Source organism: Electrophorus electricus, chromosome 3 (genome assembly GCF_041902795.1).
Source record: "Electrophorus electricus isolate QZ-2024a chromosome 3, ASM4190279v1, whole genome shotgun sequence".
Classification (NCBI taxonomy): Eukaryota; Metazoa; Chordata; class Actinopteri; order Gymnotiformes; family Gymnotidae; genus Electrophorus; species Electrophorus electricus.
Window position 1 is genome coordinate 3,561,728 of NC_137499.1, and position 18,497 is coordinate 3,580,224.

Genomic DNA, 18,497 nt, shown 5'->3' on the forward strand with positions numbered 1-18,497 from the left:
GGAGAGGCATCCTCCATGCGCAGTGTGGATCATCAGCCGGTGCTAAGCTTAATCAAGCAGGTATCCAGAGTAAAACAAGACACAGGTCATTACCAGACCGATCACGATACGACAACAAATGCACAAGAGGATGGAACTCCCAGTGTTTTAATATTGCAACCAGATAACAGATGGAATATTTTAACACATAAAATAATGTATTATATATCTACAGTGATTACCCCCAGTACAATGAATGTTCCAACACAGACTGAGAAATTTAAAGCATTTAATATAGTAAGTAAGGGCTTGGTTGAGCATCCAAGACATCTGAACATGAAATATCCCATTTCACTCCAAAACATTAAAATAAACAACCCTATTTTTCATGCAGAATATGATTTTGTTCTTTAGCTATTGCTTGAGATCACTGAACAAATAGGTTAAATAAATGTGCTCCTACAAAGGATCTAGTTTAACACAATAATAGAACATCTAAAAAAAAAAACCAAGTAATAAAATTAACTTTTAAAAGATCTTATCACCATCATAACAAATACTAGGTAAGGATACCAGACTAAATTCCAACCCGGTTAGTTGCTTAAAAACGACTGCAATAGGATTTTATGGAGTCTGAATCTTCAACGCCCATCTATGTATTAAGCTCCTCAGTGTATCGTACAGAGTTTGAAAAGAAGCTAGAACATTCTCACAGTTTATTGCATAGAAGTAGCATTACAATTTCCCCCACACCATGACGGTCTTTTCTGGAAAAACAAAAACAAACAAACAAACAAACATTCTTTTCCTTGCTTAAGATGTGCCATAAAATTATCACCATTTACCTTTAACACACATACACAAAATGCATATCCAAACATAGGTCCAAGCATGTACTTCATTATTACACAGAACAATTTAGCAGCTACATATTCATAAGAATAATAATAATAATAATTCTATAGCAATGGGCATATTCTGTTCACAAGCCAAGCAGAACTCTGGTGTTGTCCAATTTCCCCAACTGTGAAATTCTTCAGCCAATTGAGAACCAAAACTTTAAAACCAAACTAACAAAATGCTTTGAGCAGTGTTAGGTTAAGATTAATGTAGTTTTAAATGTAATTTTAAAAAAAAATAAATGAACCAATATGCTTCAAAGAAAGCATTTGATATTGACCAAAAGATGAGCAGTCATGATCATCACAGACGCATGAGGTACAAGCTGTGTACACAAAAGATTTCAAACTTTTTAAAATTCATTTAGTAATTAAGTTTTATATATTTTTTGTAAATACCTTTAATGTATAAGAATACTGTCACAGCAATATTTAAAAGGGAATTTTAAATCTTGAAGTAGTTACATGGATAGTTAAAGTTCAAAAATTGCCATGTGACTACCAAAGTTTTATTTTAAAACAGCCCAGTTGGCACAAACGGACATTTTTGTGACAGTAATGCAATTTGGGAGAAATGTGGAACAATTATTATAATTAGTGGCTCCTTCATGTTAATCAATTTGAGATCCTACAAAAGACAAACAAAAATTGCTGTTAGTTAGAATTACTGCTAATATTTTTGACTGTGCCCATGGTTATAGAAATGCCCTTAAAAGGATCACATCAAATTTCCCTGGAGAAATAAATCTTCCTTCCGCTATTTTAATGTTTTTTTTTTTATAAATCAACATGAGTTGATGTCTACAGACGGTTTCCAGTGTGTTGCATATGTGGGATTCAGGTTTGAGCCCCAGTCATGCCTGGTGCTGCTCATGACTGAGGATACAAGTGGGGATATATCTGGCTGGTAGTGATGCAACAGCCTTCTCATGCATGGAGAACACTATACCTGCAGTGCCCCCTACTGTTTAAGTGAAGTAGCACTAGGATTCAAACATTTTAAATAGTGTGTAGTTAAATACAGTACTACTGTACTGGTGAGAAAAAAATCCCAATTGGTAAATACCTTTTAAATAATAGTTAATATATGACTATTCATTTACATCGCAGAGCTTAAACAACCAGATTAAACTCTCCATTTCCCCTCTCTAAAAGAGCACCTATCACATGTTCCTTTAGTAACCATATCCACGCATTCCTTCAGTAACCAAAGACGGCACAACGCTCTTAAACTGGTAGTGAAGGGTGCAGGGCAGAGTAGAGTTGCTTCGGAGGACTGGACTAACAGTTCAAGGTGCAGACTGAGGCAGCCTGACTCCGGAGTCACTGAAACGCTCCTCGCACTGCGGAGGAGGCTGCAGTCTGGAAGGTGTTGCTGGTGACGACACCCTGAGAGAACTCCTGCTGAGCCTTCTGGAAACTAGCGCCAGTCCGCCTGTACTTCCCATGGACCTGGGGGGGGTGGGCAGCAGTCCAGACCAAAGCATCAGCAACTGCTCGAAGAGCTCTGTACACCATAGCTGAAGGATCAGTTTCACATGTTCTTGTGCTGTAACACCCTGTAGCTCTCTGACCCTCAATCCTTACTGTAAACAGAAACCCCGCCCAGGTGTAACTACAGAGCCATTAATTCTACTGATACCAAGTTGATGCTAAAAATATTAGGGTATAATCTGTACTACGATTGACTCACACATGACTTACAGTTTTGAGCAAGATGGTAGCCAGCACTGCATTGACTGTGAAGAACCCAGCAACGACCATCATGAAGACCGCAACTGCAAGATTACTTCTGATCACAGAGATTGAGGTGATCCAACCACTTAAAGAAAACACACACACCACCACAGTACAATTCACAAGGATCTGTAGTCTTACACTACAAGAGACAGATAACATGTATCCATCAAAATAATATTTCAAAAATTAAAATGTTTTCTGGAAAAGTGCATACCTACTACGAGAGAAGTGATTTTCCCCTCACTTAAGACAGTCAAATCATTTAGTAATTTACAGAAGACCCATGTTTACAGGGGGCACCAGAAAACAGTGCCCATGTGAACAGAGCAAAGAGCTGCAACCGCTCGAGGGTGAAGCATGAAAGGAAAGACAAAAAGTAACAAGTGCATTCACACGCACACCCAGAATCACACACCCAACCATGCATGCACGCACAAAGACACAGGCTGCAGACAGCCCAAGCAGTAGCACTGTCACATGATCAAACTAACCTGTTTCCCCACTTGGGGATGCCAACGCTCTGAATGATGTACACCACCACTTGGAAGGAGAAGATGAAGAAGAAAAAGAAGAAGCTGAAGGAGCTGTCCGACCTGTTTCAAAAACACGCCGCCTCAGATGCAAATTACAGCCACTCACTTCCGGCACACTGAATAAAAATGACAGACAGTTGCCATCTTCAGTCTAACAGCATTCCGAGATACCGCTTGTACTACTCCGGTTCTCGTCGAAGATCAAGTGCACCTAGAACAGGAAGCTTGCCTGAAAGCTTTGTAGACCGGCCTGTACCAGCAGACAAAAGCACCAGGGCTGAAGAGGACAAACCAGAGGATGGATAGGCCAAAGTCCACACCGTTCTGTGTGTCCACCGTGAAGAAGGCCAGGCAGGCCAGCAGGTTCAGGAACAGCGTCACGCAGTGATCTGTAGGGGCAGCAAGAGCCACCGGCAAAATGTAGCAAACGGTTCACATGCGCGAGTTTGTAAAATGTTTGCCTTTACAAGGCCATCACTACAAAACACTAATGCTAACAGAGCTTCAGCCATTTCTGAAAAATCCAGTGCATTGCAATAAAGTTTAAAGGCACATTTTTAAAAGAAAAAACAAAAAAAAGTCAAAATGCAAGCATTAAGAATCAATAAGCAATAATAATCAATAAGCTTCTGTACTTACACATCCAGAGGTAGTACATCATTTTACAGACCCTTTGGTATTCTAGAGGAATTTCCTCACTGAAATCCTGGTAGAAGCAAGGCTTTATTGGGCAAAACCTCGGCAGTGGAGGCCAGTTGTTTTGTTTGCCTGCAATTGGATAAGCTTCTTTTAAAATTGTTTCCCCCCTCCTTCACTCCCCCCACACCTAAATGGCAGCACTGTTGCTAGGTAATCTTGGCATGTGATTGCAGCTCACCCATGGCCGTGTCCCTGTTCTGGAGCTCCTCCTCTTTCCGCTGTAGCTCCGCCGCCCTCTTCTCCAGCTCCGCCTGCTGTTTGTGGAGCTCCGCCTGAGCGGCTGCTGCCGTGGCCTTCACAACACAGCAAAACGTTCACAAGAGATATCGCTACCTTCTCATAATGCTGTATGTAGCCATAATAGCATGAGTCACACGGTGTGTATGTCAAAATCTGAGGACTAATATGCTGTTAATGTGTATGAGCTCAGGCCGGAGCTGCAGAGACTGCTGTACAGGGCGGACTGAGTGCTGCATGCTCTGTTAGCCTACGCCCTGCTGGACTGACCCGAAGGCTGGGCTCCACTGTAGGCTGCAGTACAGCAGGTTGAGAGGCATTGGGAGCTGGTATGGTGGTCTCATTGAGATTATTCTTGAAAGAGAAAACAAACACAAACACACACACAGACTTGTTTTATTTATGCATAACTGGATCAACCTGTGTTATACAACCTTACAAAAAAAAAAAATTTTGGAGTGTATGCAGCACAGTACAAACACTTATTTAAAATGACCAATGCAATGTTAATAAGTTAAATAAGTTAGTTAATGTAGTGTGGAAATCTCTCTTTCCATTTGCAAATCATTTGCAACATTGAACATTAACTTTTCTGACCAAATCCAGCTCCTCTTCACCGTTTGAGGTCTCCATTTCTCCCAGACATTAGTGCACTATTTTTTTGGAATTTAAATAATCTTCATAAATGGCATGCTAATCTCACCCCTCTCTGCCACAACGTGAAAAACTTATGAATTAACTTTTTACTATGAAAACAATATGCACATATTCCAGAAAATATGTTCTAATTCTAATATAGTTCTAATTAAAATAAGAGTTCTGGAATGAGACAGGTGCTCCATTATCTTTTACAATAGCAGCAGTGGGTACACAGTGAGGTCTGAATACGGTCAAGCTTACCAGCGCCCGGGCAGAAAACGGGTTGAAGTCGTCTGTTCCCTCCATGCCGGTGTTAGTTACCCTAGTAACGGAGGGATCCTGGCGGGCACAAGATATCAAATCACATCATCAATACAATAAAACAAAACACCACACCCCAACACACACACCGCATGTGTGATGGTGCACCCTTTAGTATGAAAGTGGCGAAAAATGAAAAGACAGACACTCAGTGGAGAAACAACGCACGTATCGTATTTCAGGTACCAACGAGAACACCTGCCAGCAGCCCCAGAACAGAAGAAAAGCGCCGTGACAGCGGCATTAAAGACAGACTCTACACAACCTTTTATACTCCTTATATTACTTACACTGAAATTAAAACTTTACTTTTTTGCGTACTAATCTATATTTTAAAACAACGCAAGATACTCCTTAATAAAAAATAGACTTCCTCGATCACCTGCGGCTTGTCATTGGTTTGCATTTTACATCGTCAAATATAACTGGTCCATCCATCTGTCAGTCTCACCACGTAGTCAAATAAGGCGAGTCTTGGAAGCCGACCAACCAAACAGGTTTCACTCTCGGGATTTACGTTCGTAAATTAAGCAGTTTAACTTTCAGAAATCGGCAAAGAGTACGTGTTCTTTTACCTGGAAAGGATTCACATCAACTGGTTCCACAAAGGGATTGCTGTCGAATCCTGACATTTTGGCTTTTTGCTAGCTAAACGGGCCACAGGTGTGTAACCCTGGATGGTGTACCTGCTAACGCAACTCCCTCAGCAGCTTCCTGCGCATGCGCGCGGGTGTCTATGCACTCGTAGTCAATAGGTTAGAAAATCAAGCGTCTGCATGACCGTTCCTGTCCCTCAGGTTAGGTAAGCAATGAGCGTCATAGCAGCAGGAGCGACGGTATTTATACACAAAATGTACCTACCCTCAACCTTTGACATATTTTCCTGCAAATTAATTTTTTTCTAGCGGACAATACTTACTTCAATATTTTAAAATATGAGCATTTACTACTACTACTACTACACAATTTGTATAAATTCTACATGCAAAGTTGTATGTAAATAACGTATCTAAATATTCTTCTGAATTAGTCTTGAGGAAGACTATTTAAGTGGCAAATGTTTTCGTGTCTTTATTGCGTGCAAACAGTAAAGTCTAAGTTAATACAGTCCACCATTCTTTTATATAAACATTCCTATAAGTGGCAATGCCAATTGCATTAACTTAAATAAGAAGCAAAGTAATAAGTGTTTTGTTATAATCGGCATGATTAACAGCATATAAAGACAAGGACACATCTTGTGTCTTTATGTAACTTACACCATTACATCAAATTACCCATGAGAAGTTCCTTCTGATTTTGCATGTACTAGTTTAAAGTCTTAAATGTTACCAACATTTACATTGAAATGTGAGATGAAATCAATAAAAAAAAACGTTCATTCTGATTTTGACAGTACTGATTAAATTATTAATTAAATACTAAACATTACAATAATTTACTAAGAAATATACTAAGATGCCTGGAGAAGCAGAACTCAGGAGAGCATGTATGGGATTCAGGTTCGAGTCCCAGCTGTGCTGCTTGTGAAGATGAAGGTGAAGACGCAATCCCAAGAATGCACTTGGCTGGGAGGGATGAAGGCTCCACTTCCTTCTGCCTGGAGAAGAATATAATGTTCACCCCTAAGCACCATGGAGTGCTTAGCAAAGTTAAGCCTCCTGTCAATGAAAATGCAGTACCAGACCACAGGCACTGAAGTAATGTAGTAATGGTGAAATAAAGCACTACTGCATTCGAGAAAAAGAATTCGATCAATTAACTGCGAGAAAACCTTTTTGTAGCAATAATAAAAATGGACATCATTCCTGTTTTTCTGCTTAAAACAAAACCAGAATAAACTTTTGTACTATGTAATGTATTCTTTTGACCAACAATAAGTTCAGGAGTTCAGGTACAAAAGTGATCTTTGGCAAATTTATTTCCAGATTTTATTTGGTAAAGCACTCAATCTAATTGACTGGCACCACAAAGAGATGCAATGCAGAAAGTTTTAAAAATTGTGCCACTAATAAGAATAAATGATCAAAGTTATTCGGTCTCATTTTAGCAGAAACAACCCCAAACAAACAACAACAAAAACAAAACAGGTTACTTTGTTCCACATTTTTGCCATTTTCTCCACTAGGAATGCAAACATCCCAGTTAGCCCACTAAATGTCATGATGCTGTCTGCACTACAGAGGGGACTGAACAAATCATGTCCGCAAATATGTATATAGGCTTTTTTTTGTTTGGTTTCAAGTACCCTCAAAGGCAGAAAATGGCAGCACTGCTGCTAGGTAATCTTGGCGTGTGATTGTAGCTCACCCATGGCTGTGTCTGTTCTGGAGTTTGCCTGGCTAACTTTGCACAAAGGGATGGTCCTGCACTCTCACAGAGCATGAGAGACTAACCCTAAATTAATCTCAGCCCCAGACAGCTTCATCGGTGACATCCCTGCAAGTAAGACAAGCAAGAAAACATTCTAAAGGGAATTAGTTTCTTTCTTCATCTCAGGCTAGACTGCTGTGGGCTGAATCGGTGGGGATATGTAAATGAGTTTATCACGACATCAGAGAAACGGATGTCAAAATGGGTTGTTTTGCATGGACCAGGGACGTGAAAGGTGGGTTTTGAACGGTGAACAGTATTTACATATTGCTTCAAAAATAAAGCAAAGGAAATTCAGAGGAGGGAGCCCTATTGAAAGACTGTAGCTCATCATTGGTTTACGTTCTGCATGGTCACATGGAAGTACTTCTTAAACTGTCAATCTCACTAGGCTGAACAAAATATTATGGCTAGGTTTCCCAAGTGTCATAACACAAAGATCATCATTAAGTGAAACAGGGCATGGGTTTCACCCAGTTTGACCTTTGTAGGTTTGATCAGATGTGATGGTGTTTTTCACTTGCATTCACATCAACTGGATCTAAAAACTGACATGTCAAACTGACATCACTTTAACTAGCTAAAAAGGTTACAAAATCCTGCACCAGGACTGCCCCCATTCGTCACTCACGCCAGATGAGAGAATGGTTAGTATGTCTTTCTTTAATTAACTTAATGAAAAGGTGAGCTGGTTATTATAATAAAATAAGCATCCATTATTACAAGAGTTATTTTTTTTTTATATCAAGTGAAGAGTAAATATGAGGTCCATTTAAAAAAAAAAGGCAAACCACACCTTGTTTCAGCTTTGATTTAATGCTGATAGGTTTTGTTCAAAATGTTTTTACAACTGCTGACATTTTCAATTCTGATAAGAAACATCTCAAATACTTTTCTCTCACTCACTCACACACACACACACACACACACACACACACACATATGCGCGTGCACACACACACACACACACACACCTCTGCCTAATGGATTGGACTGCTGAGGTGGGAGCATACACCTAATCTGGTTCTGCTCCTATCAGGGCCATCTCCAACAATGAAAGATTATATTTTAAATACCGTATGAGAATATAATTGAATACAGCTTGTCATTTTCCCCACATATACTGTTGTGTACATGTAAAAGCCAAGCCTTGTTCGCTGACAGGCACGCCGTCTTTAGCAGAACACCACAATGCCATATAATACCTTCAGGATAAAGCTTCAAGAAGAGCTTCGGTTAGCTCAGAAAAGCACAGTGGAGGTTCTCTGCGACTGGGACTGCGTAGCCAACACTTTGCTACTGCGCTGTGTGTGTGTGTGTGTCATTTTTCTGATATACAGACTTTAAAAGTCTGTTACCACAGTCTGGTAATCATACTCGTCAGCTGACAGAAAGCAGATTAAGATCTACGTCCCTTTGAGAACAGTGCTGCTAATGTAATCTAAATATGTAACACATTAATGGTTGACAGTAAATGACAGTAAACATCACTTTGTTCTTCACCCTCTGGCTCATCGGAGGCAAATCTGCATATCAACGTGAGAGTAGAGGGTAGGCCAGCTTTAGCAAAGCCACACAGGCAAAAGCTCAGTAAAATGATTAGAGGCTGGAGCATGTTATTAACTCCCACCAGTCACACACCGTAGTTAGTTTGTCTCTTTGCTCCGGAAAAAGAGTTGGGCACATACTAAACGCGTCAATGACTCATCAGCTTACACAAGCATGAACGAGAACAACACTGAGTTTTGCTCCAACACCAGTGCTCAGGGCCTGGCCGATGAGAGGGGATTTACAGTAGGCAGTATGACTCAAACACTTCTGATTTAAACACTTCCGAGTCTTCATTTAGCGGGATCCTCTGGCATTAAAACGCCAGCTTGCTTGGACCTTTTGATGCCAAGATTAACCCCCCCCCCCCCCAAAACAAAAACAAAAAGCAGCGAGAACTTCAAACACGTTAAGTGGTTCTCTCTCACACACACACACACACCTTTCTAAAGTATTCTTAACAGGAAAAAAGATAAATACATGAATTTAACAACCCAGAAAAATCACTGGTGTTCCGGCTTTATACATTTTATGTCACATAATATTTATATAGAGATTTATACATGTAGCATGTAATTAAAATTTATTAAATAGGCTGGGGAACAAAATACATCCATGTAATTATAGAACACGCTGCTTACTTGGTTATAAACTGTAAACTTCAGAAGCAGCCAATGGTTTAGCTTAAGTTCAGTGGGTCTGCACGATCGATGGCTTTGTCTCCTGTGTCTGCAGCAGGACGTCCAGAGGCGGCGTTGCGGAGACCAGAGTGTTCAAGCTGGCTTCCCTTCGTCCTCCTCCACACCTCCCCACTCCACCCAGCCTCCAAAAGCACAGCCCTCTAAGCTGCGGCTTGGAACAGCCAAACTCGGTCATAGATCAGACAAGCAACCAAAGGGTGTGGCCCCCATTTGGGGTGGAGCCTCAACACCCCACCCCCAGCCCCACCCCTCTGTGGAAATGGCACTTGCGGACTGTTTTGGCTGGCGGGCGAACGCGGACAGGGTACTGTGGAGCGAGCTAGCGTAGGAGGGCAAAATCTCGGGACGGAGGGGCCGTAATCTCACACCATGAACTCGTTGGAGCCATACAACACTAGCTGCTGTGGTGGCAGGTCTGGCTCCCTCTTGTGGCTGCCGCCGTCCGGTGGCTCATGGCGCCTTTGGGAGGAGTGCTTGGTGCCGCGCAGCCTGTGTTTGCCCTTCTCGGGGCTGAAGGTGCCGTGGCTGGTGAACCGCGGCCCTTCCTCGCCATCCGGCTCGGTCGTGTCCCGCCGGTCGTCAGCAAAGCTGGAGCAGAGCGGTGTCTGCGAGGGAGGCTTGGAGTGCGGGCGGCCGGCGGTGGCCAGCAGGTGCGAGCGTGACGGCGACGAGACCGAGGATGTGATGGAGTCCGCAGAGTCCATCGAGTCAGGCTGTCGTTGCAGCGTCCGCCGGCTCTTCCCCTCGGGCCTCCGGCGTCGGGCGCCAGCCTCCGCCGGGCCTCTCTCTGTTGGCACAGGAGCAGGAGGCGGTCAGTGACAGGCGCACAGAAACGGAGTGAGCAAGAGACGGGTAAATCCCCCCCCCCCCCAGGCGGGCATGAGGACACGTACCGGAGAAGTCAGAGGTGGCTTCTTCGGAATCCACGTTTAGGTTCTCGGAGCTGTCCGCCGTCCCGATGGACGCCTCGGACTCGAGGGTCTCGTCGTCGGACGCCCGCGGTTCCAGGGACAGCATTTCAAACGTCAGCTCCTCCCTGCGGACGCAAGCAACCAGCAATTAGGTGGTGCCCCCGCCCGTCTGCTCATCAAGGCCCCTGCCTGCGGCGTTCAGCCTAGTCGGGTCACTCACTTCTCTTTCTGCAGGCTCTCGATCTGTTCAGTCAGCTCGCGCGCCTCCTGCTGCATGGCCTGCTGCTGCTCTGTGACGCGGGGCTCGCGCCCTGCATCTTCCTCGCCACTCTCCTCCATGGCCTCGGGCGCAGTGGGCGAATGAGGGCTCACCGGAGGGGACGGCGTGTGGTACCTCGCCTTGTGCACCTGCCCCTTGCCCTGTGGACAGCAAACACGCACAGTTCAGCCTTACGACGTGTAAGGAGCGGACGTGGGCGGCTCGTGGGTCGCTGGAGTCCAGCTCAGCGCCAGAGCTGCTTTCGCTGCGAACCATGCTGTCCAATGGTATGGTTTTATTCCGAGCTCTCACGCATTCTCGCTACAGACTACAAAAGCAACAGCACAGACGCACTTCTGAGCATTCTAGCTGTTACCTTTCTGGCCGCGTTCGACTGCATGTGGCCAAAATCGAGAAGGGAAAGGGGGGGGGGGGGGTTACATCATATCCTGTGGACTTGAGACGGGACACCTATGACGGACAGGGTGGGGGACAGGCTGCGATGGAACACGGCACCATGAAATGGAGGCGTGGCCAGCGATGGACAGCCACCTTCAGAAACCAAGGTGCCCGTGGTACAGTGCCAAGTTACGGTAAACAAATCGGCTCTCGGTCAGCACCGGTGTAGATCCGACAGGGTGCGACACAAACAAAGGAGCCAATCACTGGCGTGCCGGTGACGGAGAGGGAGCACACAGACATGGGCGGACGGCACCCACGGGACGGCTGAGTGAGGCTAGGATGTGAGGGTACGTACCGCCACTGCAGTGCGGGCTATGCTCATAAACCTAACTGCAATTACTACAGGCTTCTGGATTAGAGAGGAGAAAGGAATGGAGAGAGGAGAACATGGAGTTAAAGAGAGATACAGGAAGGAGAAACACACGGGGTTCAAAAGTGCAGGCGCAGGGTGGGAGACGTGCGTTGCTATTACGCAAAAAGGTCTGGAGGTCCCATGAGCGCCGCTTCACTCTCCTACTCACCATGGAGCGGCGAATGAACGTGAGACGGCTCTTGGCTTTGTTCTCGGCAAACTCCAGGCTGTTGATGTCCTTCAGCCGAGCTTTGTACTTGTTCATCTGCTCACAAATGATCAGCTCCACACATCTGAAGAGCACGCACACACACACACACACACACACACACACACACACACACACACACACACACACAGAGAGGAGACATCGGATCAGTAATCCCCTGCCACCTACATCAATCTTGTTGGCCCAAAGCAGTGGGATGCTGGGAATGACATGTAGTGTCTCGTCACTCCTCATCTAAACCCGTAGTCTAAGACTTGTGTCATACGCTGTGGTTTTGCTGATGTCCTGCACGCTCTGTAGTGGGTCAGTGCTATCGGGGCAACGCAAGATACAGGGTGCAAAGACGATGGCCAGGGCGTTGGCGGACATGCGGTTGGTCTCCTCTTGCAGGGCAATCCTGGACAAAGCACAAACATGTGACAATGTTCAGAAACATGAGCGATGCCTGCTGGAAATGAGACCAGGAGATCAGAGCTGATCTCTTACCTGACCAGGTGGAACACGAGTCTCTCCAGCGTGTTCAGGTGGGTTCTGCTGAGCTGGTCGATCACAGAGTAGACCCCTCTCAACACCTCCTTCTTCTCCTGGAGGCCTGAATCCATTAGCAAAAGGTTAATTCTGTTGCTTGTATAGCAAATCCTTAACACTATCAACAGAATGGCCATTTTTCTCCACTCTGTGCTCAACAGTTAGTGTTCAGTTTTGTGTTGTATATGTGCTGAGCCAGGCTAACCGCTTACCCATAGCTCTCAGGAACTCCTCATAGAGTTCAAAGGTCATAAGGGGATTGGGCAAATCACGCAACCACTGCTTGAAAACGCTGGCGATGACGTGGATGCTGTACTCATCCAGATTCATACTGCTCACGTCTGTGGGCACGCAACAGGGAGATCAGACACGATCCGAGGGCACGGCCGTGCCACCGCTGTGCCTCTGACCGCCTGTTTGAGGGCCCTACCTGTGTCCAGGCCCTGCTTCAGCTCCTTAATCTTATTGGTGGAGCCTGACTTCCTGTAGATGCCCTCCGTGTAGAGGCCATGCATCTCGATGTAGTTAATGAGCTTCTCCACCACCAGGGGGACGGAGCGCTCATCGGTGATCAGACGAGACACCTCCACGCCAAACTGCCTCGGGGACAGCTCAGGATCGTACTATAAATGACACGCACACTCGCACTTGAAAATGCTGTAGCTCCCCTCTGTTCAAGAAATTCAAGCAAAACTGCCCAACTACTGCACTTTATTGGCTTTTCTTGTATGACAGGAATTACACGGGATGCTTACCTTCTTGCTGCATTTGGTGAGTGTCTTCAGACAGCATTTCTTGTGGCAGGCGTAGCGGCACACTGCACAGGAGACAGATATCTTGGTGAGTGTCGTTTATTTGCTCACCCTCAGGTCTCGGATACGTCTCATGGAAAAGCAAAGACGACGCATAGGAAACGGCTCGTTAAATCTGCCTGAGCCAAAGCCAGCATTCCCGGCATTGTAATGGGAGCGCGCGGGAAACATCCCGCCTAATAAAGCCAAGCTGTTCCAGAATGGAGCGGATTGGCCGGAAGAACCGCGGGTTTGGCCGTAAACGATGTGTTTACACTGGCCCGAGGGCGGGACCGCTTTGGCGCATGGCAGGAACTCACGCTTGCAGACGCACGCCCTGTCCATCATCCAGATGAGGGACGAGCAGTGCTCGCAGTACGTAGGAATGCTGTACTGCGTGGACTTGAAGATGTGGCCATTGTGCTCCTCCACCTGCAGGCAAGAGAAACAAGCCGCACAAACAAAAAAAACCAACCATCAACCTTGCATCCGTAGTTCATTTGTCGCAATTGCATAACGCGCAGTTTGCGATTGCACTCACAATGTCTGAATCCTTTTTTCTCCTCTTTTTGCGATCCGGTTTGGGAGCCTGCGAGAGACACACGTGCATAACGGGGAGATGAGTGAAGGAGGCTTCAGTGATTGGTTCTGGCGGCACGTGAAGCACGTGACCTACCTTGCTCACGCCGCCGTCCTGCGGCTTGTGCTCGGTCATGAACTCGTCCAGGAACACCTTGAAGGTGTTCACCCACACCCTGACAGGCGACTCACTCCAGTCCCTCTGCTCCTGGCGCATGGTCTTCTCCAGGATCTGCTCGAAGAGCGCGTGGAGGTCCTTGTAGCGGATGCTCTTGCCATCGTCCATCTGCGTCAAACATGGAAGATGGTCAAGGCACAAGCACAAACAACTGCCAGGAAGACATATCCACGTCTGTAGAGGAACGGTAGGGTTGTGTGTACTGTGTATCGGTAGCGGAGTTGTGTGGTGTGCTCGTGCTCACGGCCAAGGCTGTGGAATAGGAGTTGAAAATGTTGACGCGGAACTCTTTGAGTGCCTTTTTAAAGACAACGTCCACCATCGTATCCTTCTTACTGTTCTCCGTGTCCAGATCGGTGATCTGTGGAAATGCCAGGTGAGACGCACCGAGTCTGGATTTTTCACATTTATTTAAACGCACGTCAGCCGGAGAAAGCAGACCGAGGAAAGCCTGTGCCCACCTTCCTCATCAGGAACTCGTTCATGCTCCTGTAGTCGCTGGCGCAGGTGAGGATCTGCAGTTCGTCATTCTGCCACTGGGCGGGCTCTAGAGCCACACTGCTGATCTTCACGCTGCGGCGTCGCTTGACTTTGGGTGAGGGTTCCTTGTTCTCCTTGAACTCCCGTTGGGCGCTGAAATCTGGGCTCCGGGGGGGCGACAGCCACTCACCTGCGCACAGCAAGAAAGGTGAGCAGGCTCTCTAGCCTGGGAATGCACTCGGGATAACGGCCAGCACGGTCGGCCCTTCCGCTCACCCTCGGCCATGAGGAGGGCGGTGTCAGAGTAGTCCCCGTCCGGGGCGTCGGCGGCACACGCCAGCCCCTCCCTCGACGGCTTCTTTTCTCCCTGCCTCGCCTTTGACCAGAAACGTATCTTAGCCCGAACCCTGAGAGCAAGGACGTGTTTGTTTATGCGCAAAGCCAAAGGACATTGGTTTAAAAAGTTTGTACTGTTGATTCAATAGTGATTTCTCTAACTCAAAAAAACAAAAAAAACAAAAACAAAAAGCAGGCATTAAGTCATAAGCACCTTCCATCTGCCAGTGCAAACGTTCGGAGAGTTTCGCTCTTTCCGAGGTCCCCAGACGACATGGTCTTGTGCTTCAGCTTCTGCTCTTGAGTGGACGTGCACGGCTGAAAACAGAGTAGGTGGTTTAAAAAAGGGAAGAGAAGATCACCACGGTTACTCCTTCTCAAGCATCGTATTAATTAAAAGAAGGCAGAGTCACGTCACGTCAAACACAGGAGCATTCATTCTTAACCTGCCATTTCAGCAGGAAACTCCATGTGCCAGTAGGTGGTGCCATAGCACACTGAGAAAAGACCTGCATCTCTCTTCATCCACTTTAGTTACTGCCAATTGTTTAAAAATATTACAAATGTGCATCTGAAGACCAGAAACATTAAAAGCTTCTATACAGCATAAAAGCAAGGAGAGCTCTTGTTGGCTGTGGATGGAATGTGCGAGGGCCGTAGACGAGGAGATGAGGAATGGTGAAATGGTGAAACGGTGACAAAGACGTCTGCAGGGTGAGGGGGAGGCTCGCGTCGCAACAGGGAGCTCTGCCGGTGTGGACAGAGGAAGCTTTAGTCGAAAGCATGCAGCAGTGACGAAACCCGAGGCAGAACCTCCGGACGCCACGGGCCCGAGCTGCACGGTGCCCGTCGCAGTCCCGCCTAGCTCAGTGATCGGGGTGGGGTGGGGGGGGGGGAAGCACGGTGCAGGGTTAACGCACGGAGCGGACATTCACGTTGAGAAGGGGAAACACGCTTGTGAAAGGCATCGTCCAGGTCCGTGTGGCTGAAACCTTTAAAGCAAAGGAACTTCCGTGTGGGTACTGAAATGAATCCCATCAGTGATGCGGACTAATTATCATTAAAAAAAACATTTAATAATTTGAAGTATTAAATGTTACTACTACTACTAAATCCAAGATATATTTGCTGGGCCTATATTGTAATAAAATAGTTCAAATATATACCAATAAAAAAGTTCAAATATATATTGCAGATTTTATATATATTATATTAACTTATCCATCTACTTCTTTTCTTAAATGCAGAAGCAGCTACATGGAAGTAGAACACAAATATGGCTGCCATTACAGATGAGGACCAGTTTCAGAAGGTGTTTCCCAAACCTTGTAAAACTACAGTGTTTGGAGAGGCAAGCACAGAGGTCTGTGAGGAGCTTCTGGAGAGGTTAGAGGCAGAGAGGCGCCACATTGTCGGGTCGGGCTCCATAAGAGGGCTTGCTCAGGCCAGCGTCGGCCATTTCATTACCATTTCTGAGTCACTGTGACAAGCCTCTAGTGACACCCCCTCCAAGTCCTGCTTGGGGACGGGTGGGCCAGAAGCCAGAGGGCTCTCATCATACTCTTCCTCCTCTGACTCCCCCTCCCCCGGGGGATTTGAACCACGGGTCAGGAAGTCTGAGCGAGTCCGAGCCATGCGGGCTTTTTTATGGCCTGGTCTGGCAACCTGATCAACCAAACAATAACACCACAAGTAAAAACGCTCCTTGGACAAACCCGTATGCAAAGGCGTTTACCATGTTGGCGTGTCCAGGATCCAGAATGCTCGCATATTACAACATTATAATGCATACACAAATGCACCAATACAATAAAATAATGTAATATACTGAGTCCTTGTAAGGATTTACAAAGCTGGTAGGACCAGGTGGTGTTGAATGCAAGATCAGCTTTGTCTACGGTTTATTTCTCACCTCACGACCTTTCAGTGCTTTTAAGGATGTGAAATCTGAAGGGGTGGCCTCCTTCTGAACTCCCGCTGACTTCCCTGGGCTGGTGAATTCCTTCTTAAATCTGGAATACAGTCAGTTATTAAGTTTCCACTAAATTCATTTCCAGGTAAAAATAGAGTTCTGAATGACACCCGACTGAGAATCGAAACTCAGTTCTTACTCTGAGTGGTAACCCTTGTCTTTAGACGAGAAGAATATATTTCCAGGCTTCTCAGTCACGTGGATGTTAACACTCTTAGCAGGGGGCTTCTTATGTGGGAGCCCCCTTACTCCAACTAGTCGAGACTCCAGGGTGAGCTTCGGTGCCCATCCGTCGGGCAAGTTGCGTCTGTCTTTCGGCCTGTCCCTGATGGTGGAGGGAGGGCCACGAACGTCTGGAACCCGGAGAGCAGAGGTCAGGCTCTGGGTGGGCGGAGAGCAGAGGTCGGGCTCCGGTTGGGCTATCGGGGCGAGCCCCGTGTCCAAGCTGGCTCCGTCCAGCGTGCCCCTGGGGCTTCCCTGCCTCCTCCGCTCAATCCTCTGCAGGGCCTCATCCCTCTGCTTCTCCAACATCGCCTTCTCGTACTGGGCGAAGGACTTCCGCTGCTTCTCCAGGATGTCCTTCTGCTGGCGGATCTGTTCCATCATCACCCGCTCGTTCTGCTGCTGCTGTTGCCGCTGGCGCTCGCGCTGCTCCTCGTTCATCCTCTCCAGCCTCTCCAGCGTGGCCTGGACCGGGCTCGGGGACTCTCGGGCTTCCGGGGAACTGGCGTCCCCTTTACCCCGGGACGTCTCCTTCTGCATGCGGATCGCCACTGCCGCAGGCCGGCGGGAGGACTCCCTCGTGTCCCAGGTAGGCTTTGCGGGACTCCCGGGCAGCACAGCGGAGACATCCACGCTGGGCCTGGTGACTGAGGGGCTGCCGTCTGCCGGAGGGATGTAGAATGTCGGGAGTGTGTTCTCCAGCCTTGGCAGGGTGGGCTGGGCAGCTGCACCTGCTTTCGGGCTGCTAGAGAGGACGTCGGGTACAGGAATGTTGGGAGGAAGGGATGATTTGCTGCAGAAGTCTTCGAGTTGGTCTGATGCGGAGGTCGGCGAGCCCAAGTCCTCGGGCTCGGCGTATGGCGCCCTGTCTTTCGGATACTCATCCATGCTAAGTAGCTCGAAACTGCCTTTGGAGCTCTGGCTGTCCGGTGTGCCCTGAGGAGAGTGGACGCCCTCGCAGGACAGCTCCAAGGACCAGCGCCTCTCTTCGGACGGGGACACCGTGCCCGTGGAACGCACCTTCAGCAGCTCCAGGCTGAACTTGGCCTGCTCCAGCTCCCGCATCCTGCGGCTTTCTCTCTTGGCTCGGTTCTTCAGGCTAGGCTCCTCCAACGTCCGCGTCCTCTCCCTGAGCACCGGCTCGGTCGTCTGTTCCCCTCTTGCCTCCTTGTCACCGTGCTGCGTCTCCTCCTGTGCCTCCTCCCAAACCTCCCTGTGCTCTTGGTGTCTCTCCTGTTCCTTTCTTTGGGGCTCCTCCCCTGTGCCCAGATCCAAGCCCATGATCCTTTGTTTCTGCTCCTGCAGGGATGGGCCTGCCTGGCCATTCAGCAACTGGGAGGCTTTTAACTTCTGCTGTCTTAGTTCTCTTAACCTACAGGAAGGAAACCAAGAAGGCTGTGGATAGAGAGAACTCACTGCCATGGTTTGAGACTGCACACAGGCTGTTCACAATATACAATGAAATACTTGAAATACAAAACTAAACCTTTAGCTAACAAATATCCACAATTTAACAGCATTTAAGCCAT

At 47.1% G+C, this 18,497-nt stretch overlaps 2 protein-coding genes across 19 annotated transcripts in view; both read right to left on the minus strand.

The window, feature by feature from the left end:
- Window positions 1-584: 584 nt before the first annotated feature.
- On the minus strand, window positions 585-5,818 carry scamp2l (secretory carrier membrane protein 2, like). Of its 4 annotated transcripts, none has more exons than XM_027011670.3 (9): window positions 5,623-5,812; window positions 4,988-5,065; window positions 4,358-4,441; window positions 4,029-4,143; window positions 3,791-3,919; window positions 3,381-3,540; window positions 3,110-3,211; window positions 2,583-2,700; window positions 585-2,330 (listed from the first exon to the last, which is right to left on the minus strand). In XM_027011670.3, the coding sequence occupies exons 1-9, from the start codon at window positions 5,677-5,679 to the stop codon at window positions 2,202-2,204; spliced, it is 972 nt and encodes a 323-aa protein (XP_026867471.2). In that variant the 5' UTR covers window positions 5,680-5,812; the 3' UTR covers window positions 585-2,201. The 4 variants fall into 4 exon arrangements, 3 of the variants coding, with proteins under 3 accessions (XP_026867471.2, XP_081565960.1, XP_026867478.2); XM_081709834.1 differs by lacking the exon at window positions 5,623-5,812 and adding an exon at window positions 5,338-5,401; XM_027011677.3 differs by lacking the exon at window positions 5,623-5,812 and adding an exon at window positions 5,216-5,318.
- Window positions 5,819-8,217: 2,399 nt separating this feature from the next.
- Window positions 8,218-18,497, minus strand: part of myo9aa (myosin IXAa) — a 63,400-nt gene continuing 53,120 nt past the window's right edge. For 12 of the 15 annotated variants that reach the window (XM_081709843.1, XM_035532162.2, XM_035532157.2 and 9 more), the window contains 19 exons: window positions 16,886-18,340; window positions 16,687-16,786; window positions 16,242-16,439; window positions 14,989-15,092; window positions 14,715-14,845; window positions 14,420-14,628; window positions 14,203-14,319; window positions 13,878-14,066; window positions 13,743-13,790; window positions 13,522-13,633; window positions 13,166-13,227; window positions 12,841-13,033; window positions 12,623-12,751; window positions 12,369-12,474; window positions 12,148-12,279; window positions 11,823-11,946; window positions 10,801-11,000; window positions 10,563-10,705; window positions 8,218-10,456 (listed from right to left, as the gene is read on the minus strand). In XM_081709843.1, coding sequence (XP_081565969.1) covers window positions 10,032-10,456; window positions 10,563-10,705; window positions 10,801-11,000; window positions 11,823-11,946; window positions 12,148-12,279; window positions 12,369-12,474; window positions 12,623-12,751; window positions 12,841-13,033; window positions 13,166-13,227; window positions 13,522-13,633; window positions 13,743-13,790; window positions 13,878-14,066; window positions 14,203-14,319; window positions 14,420-14,628; window positions 14,715-14,845; window positions 14,989-15,092; window positions 16,242-16,439; window positions 16,687-16,786; window positions 16,886-18,340 — 4,177 coding nt within the window. In that variant the 3' untranslated portion in view covers window positions 8,218-10,031. The other 3 variants (XM_081709842.1, XM_081709844.1, XM_081709845.1) reach the window with 3 other exon arrangements.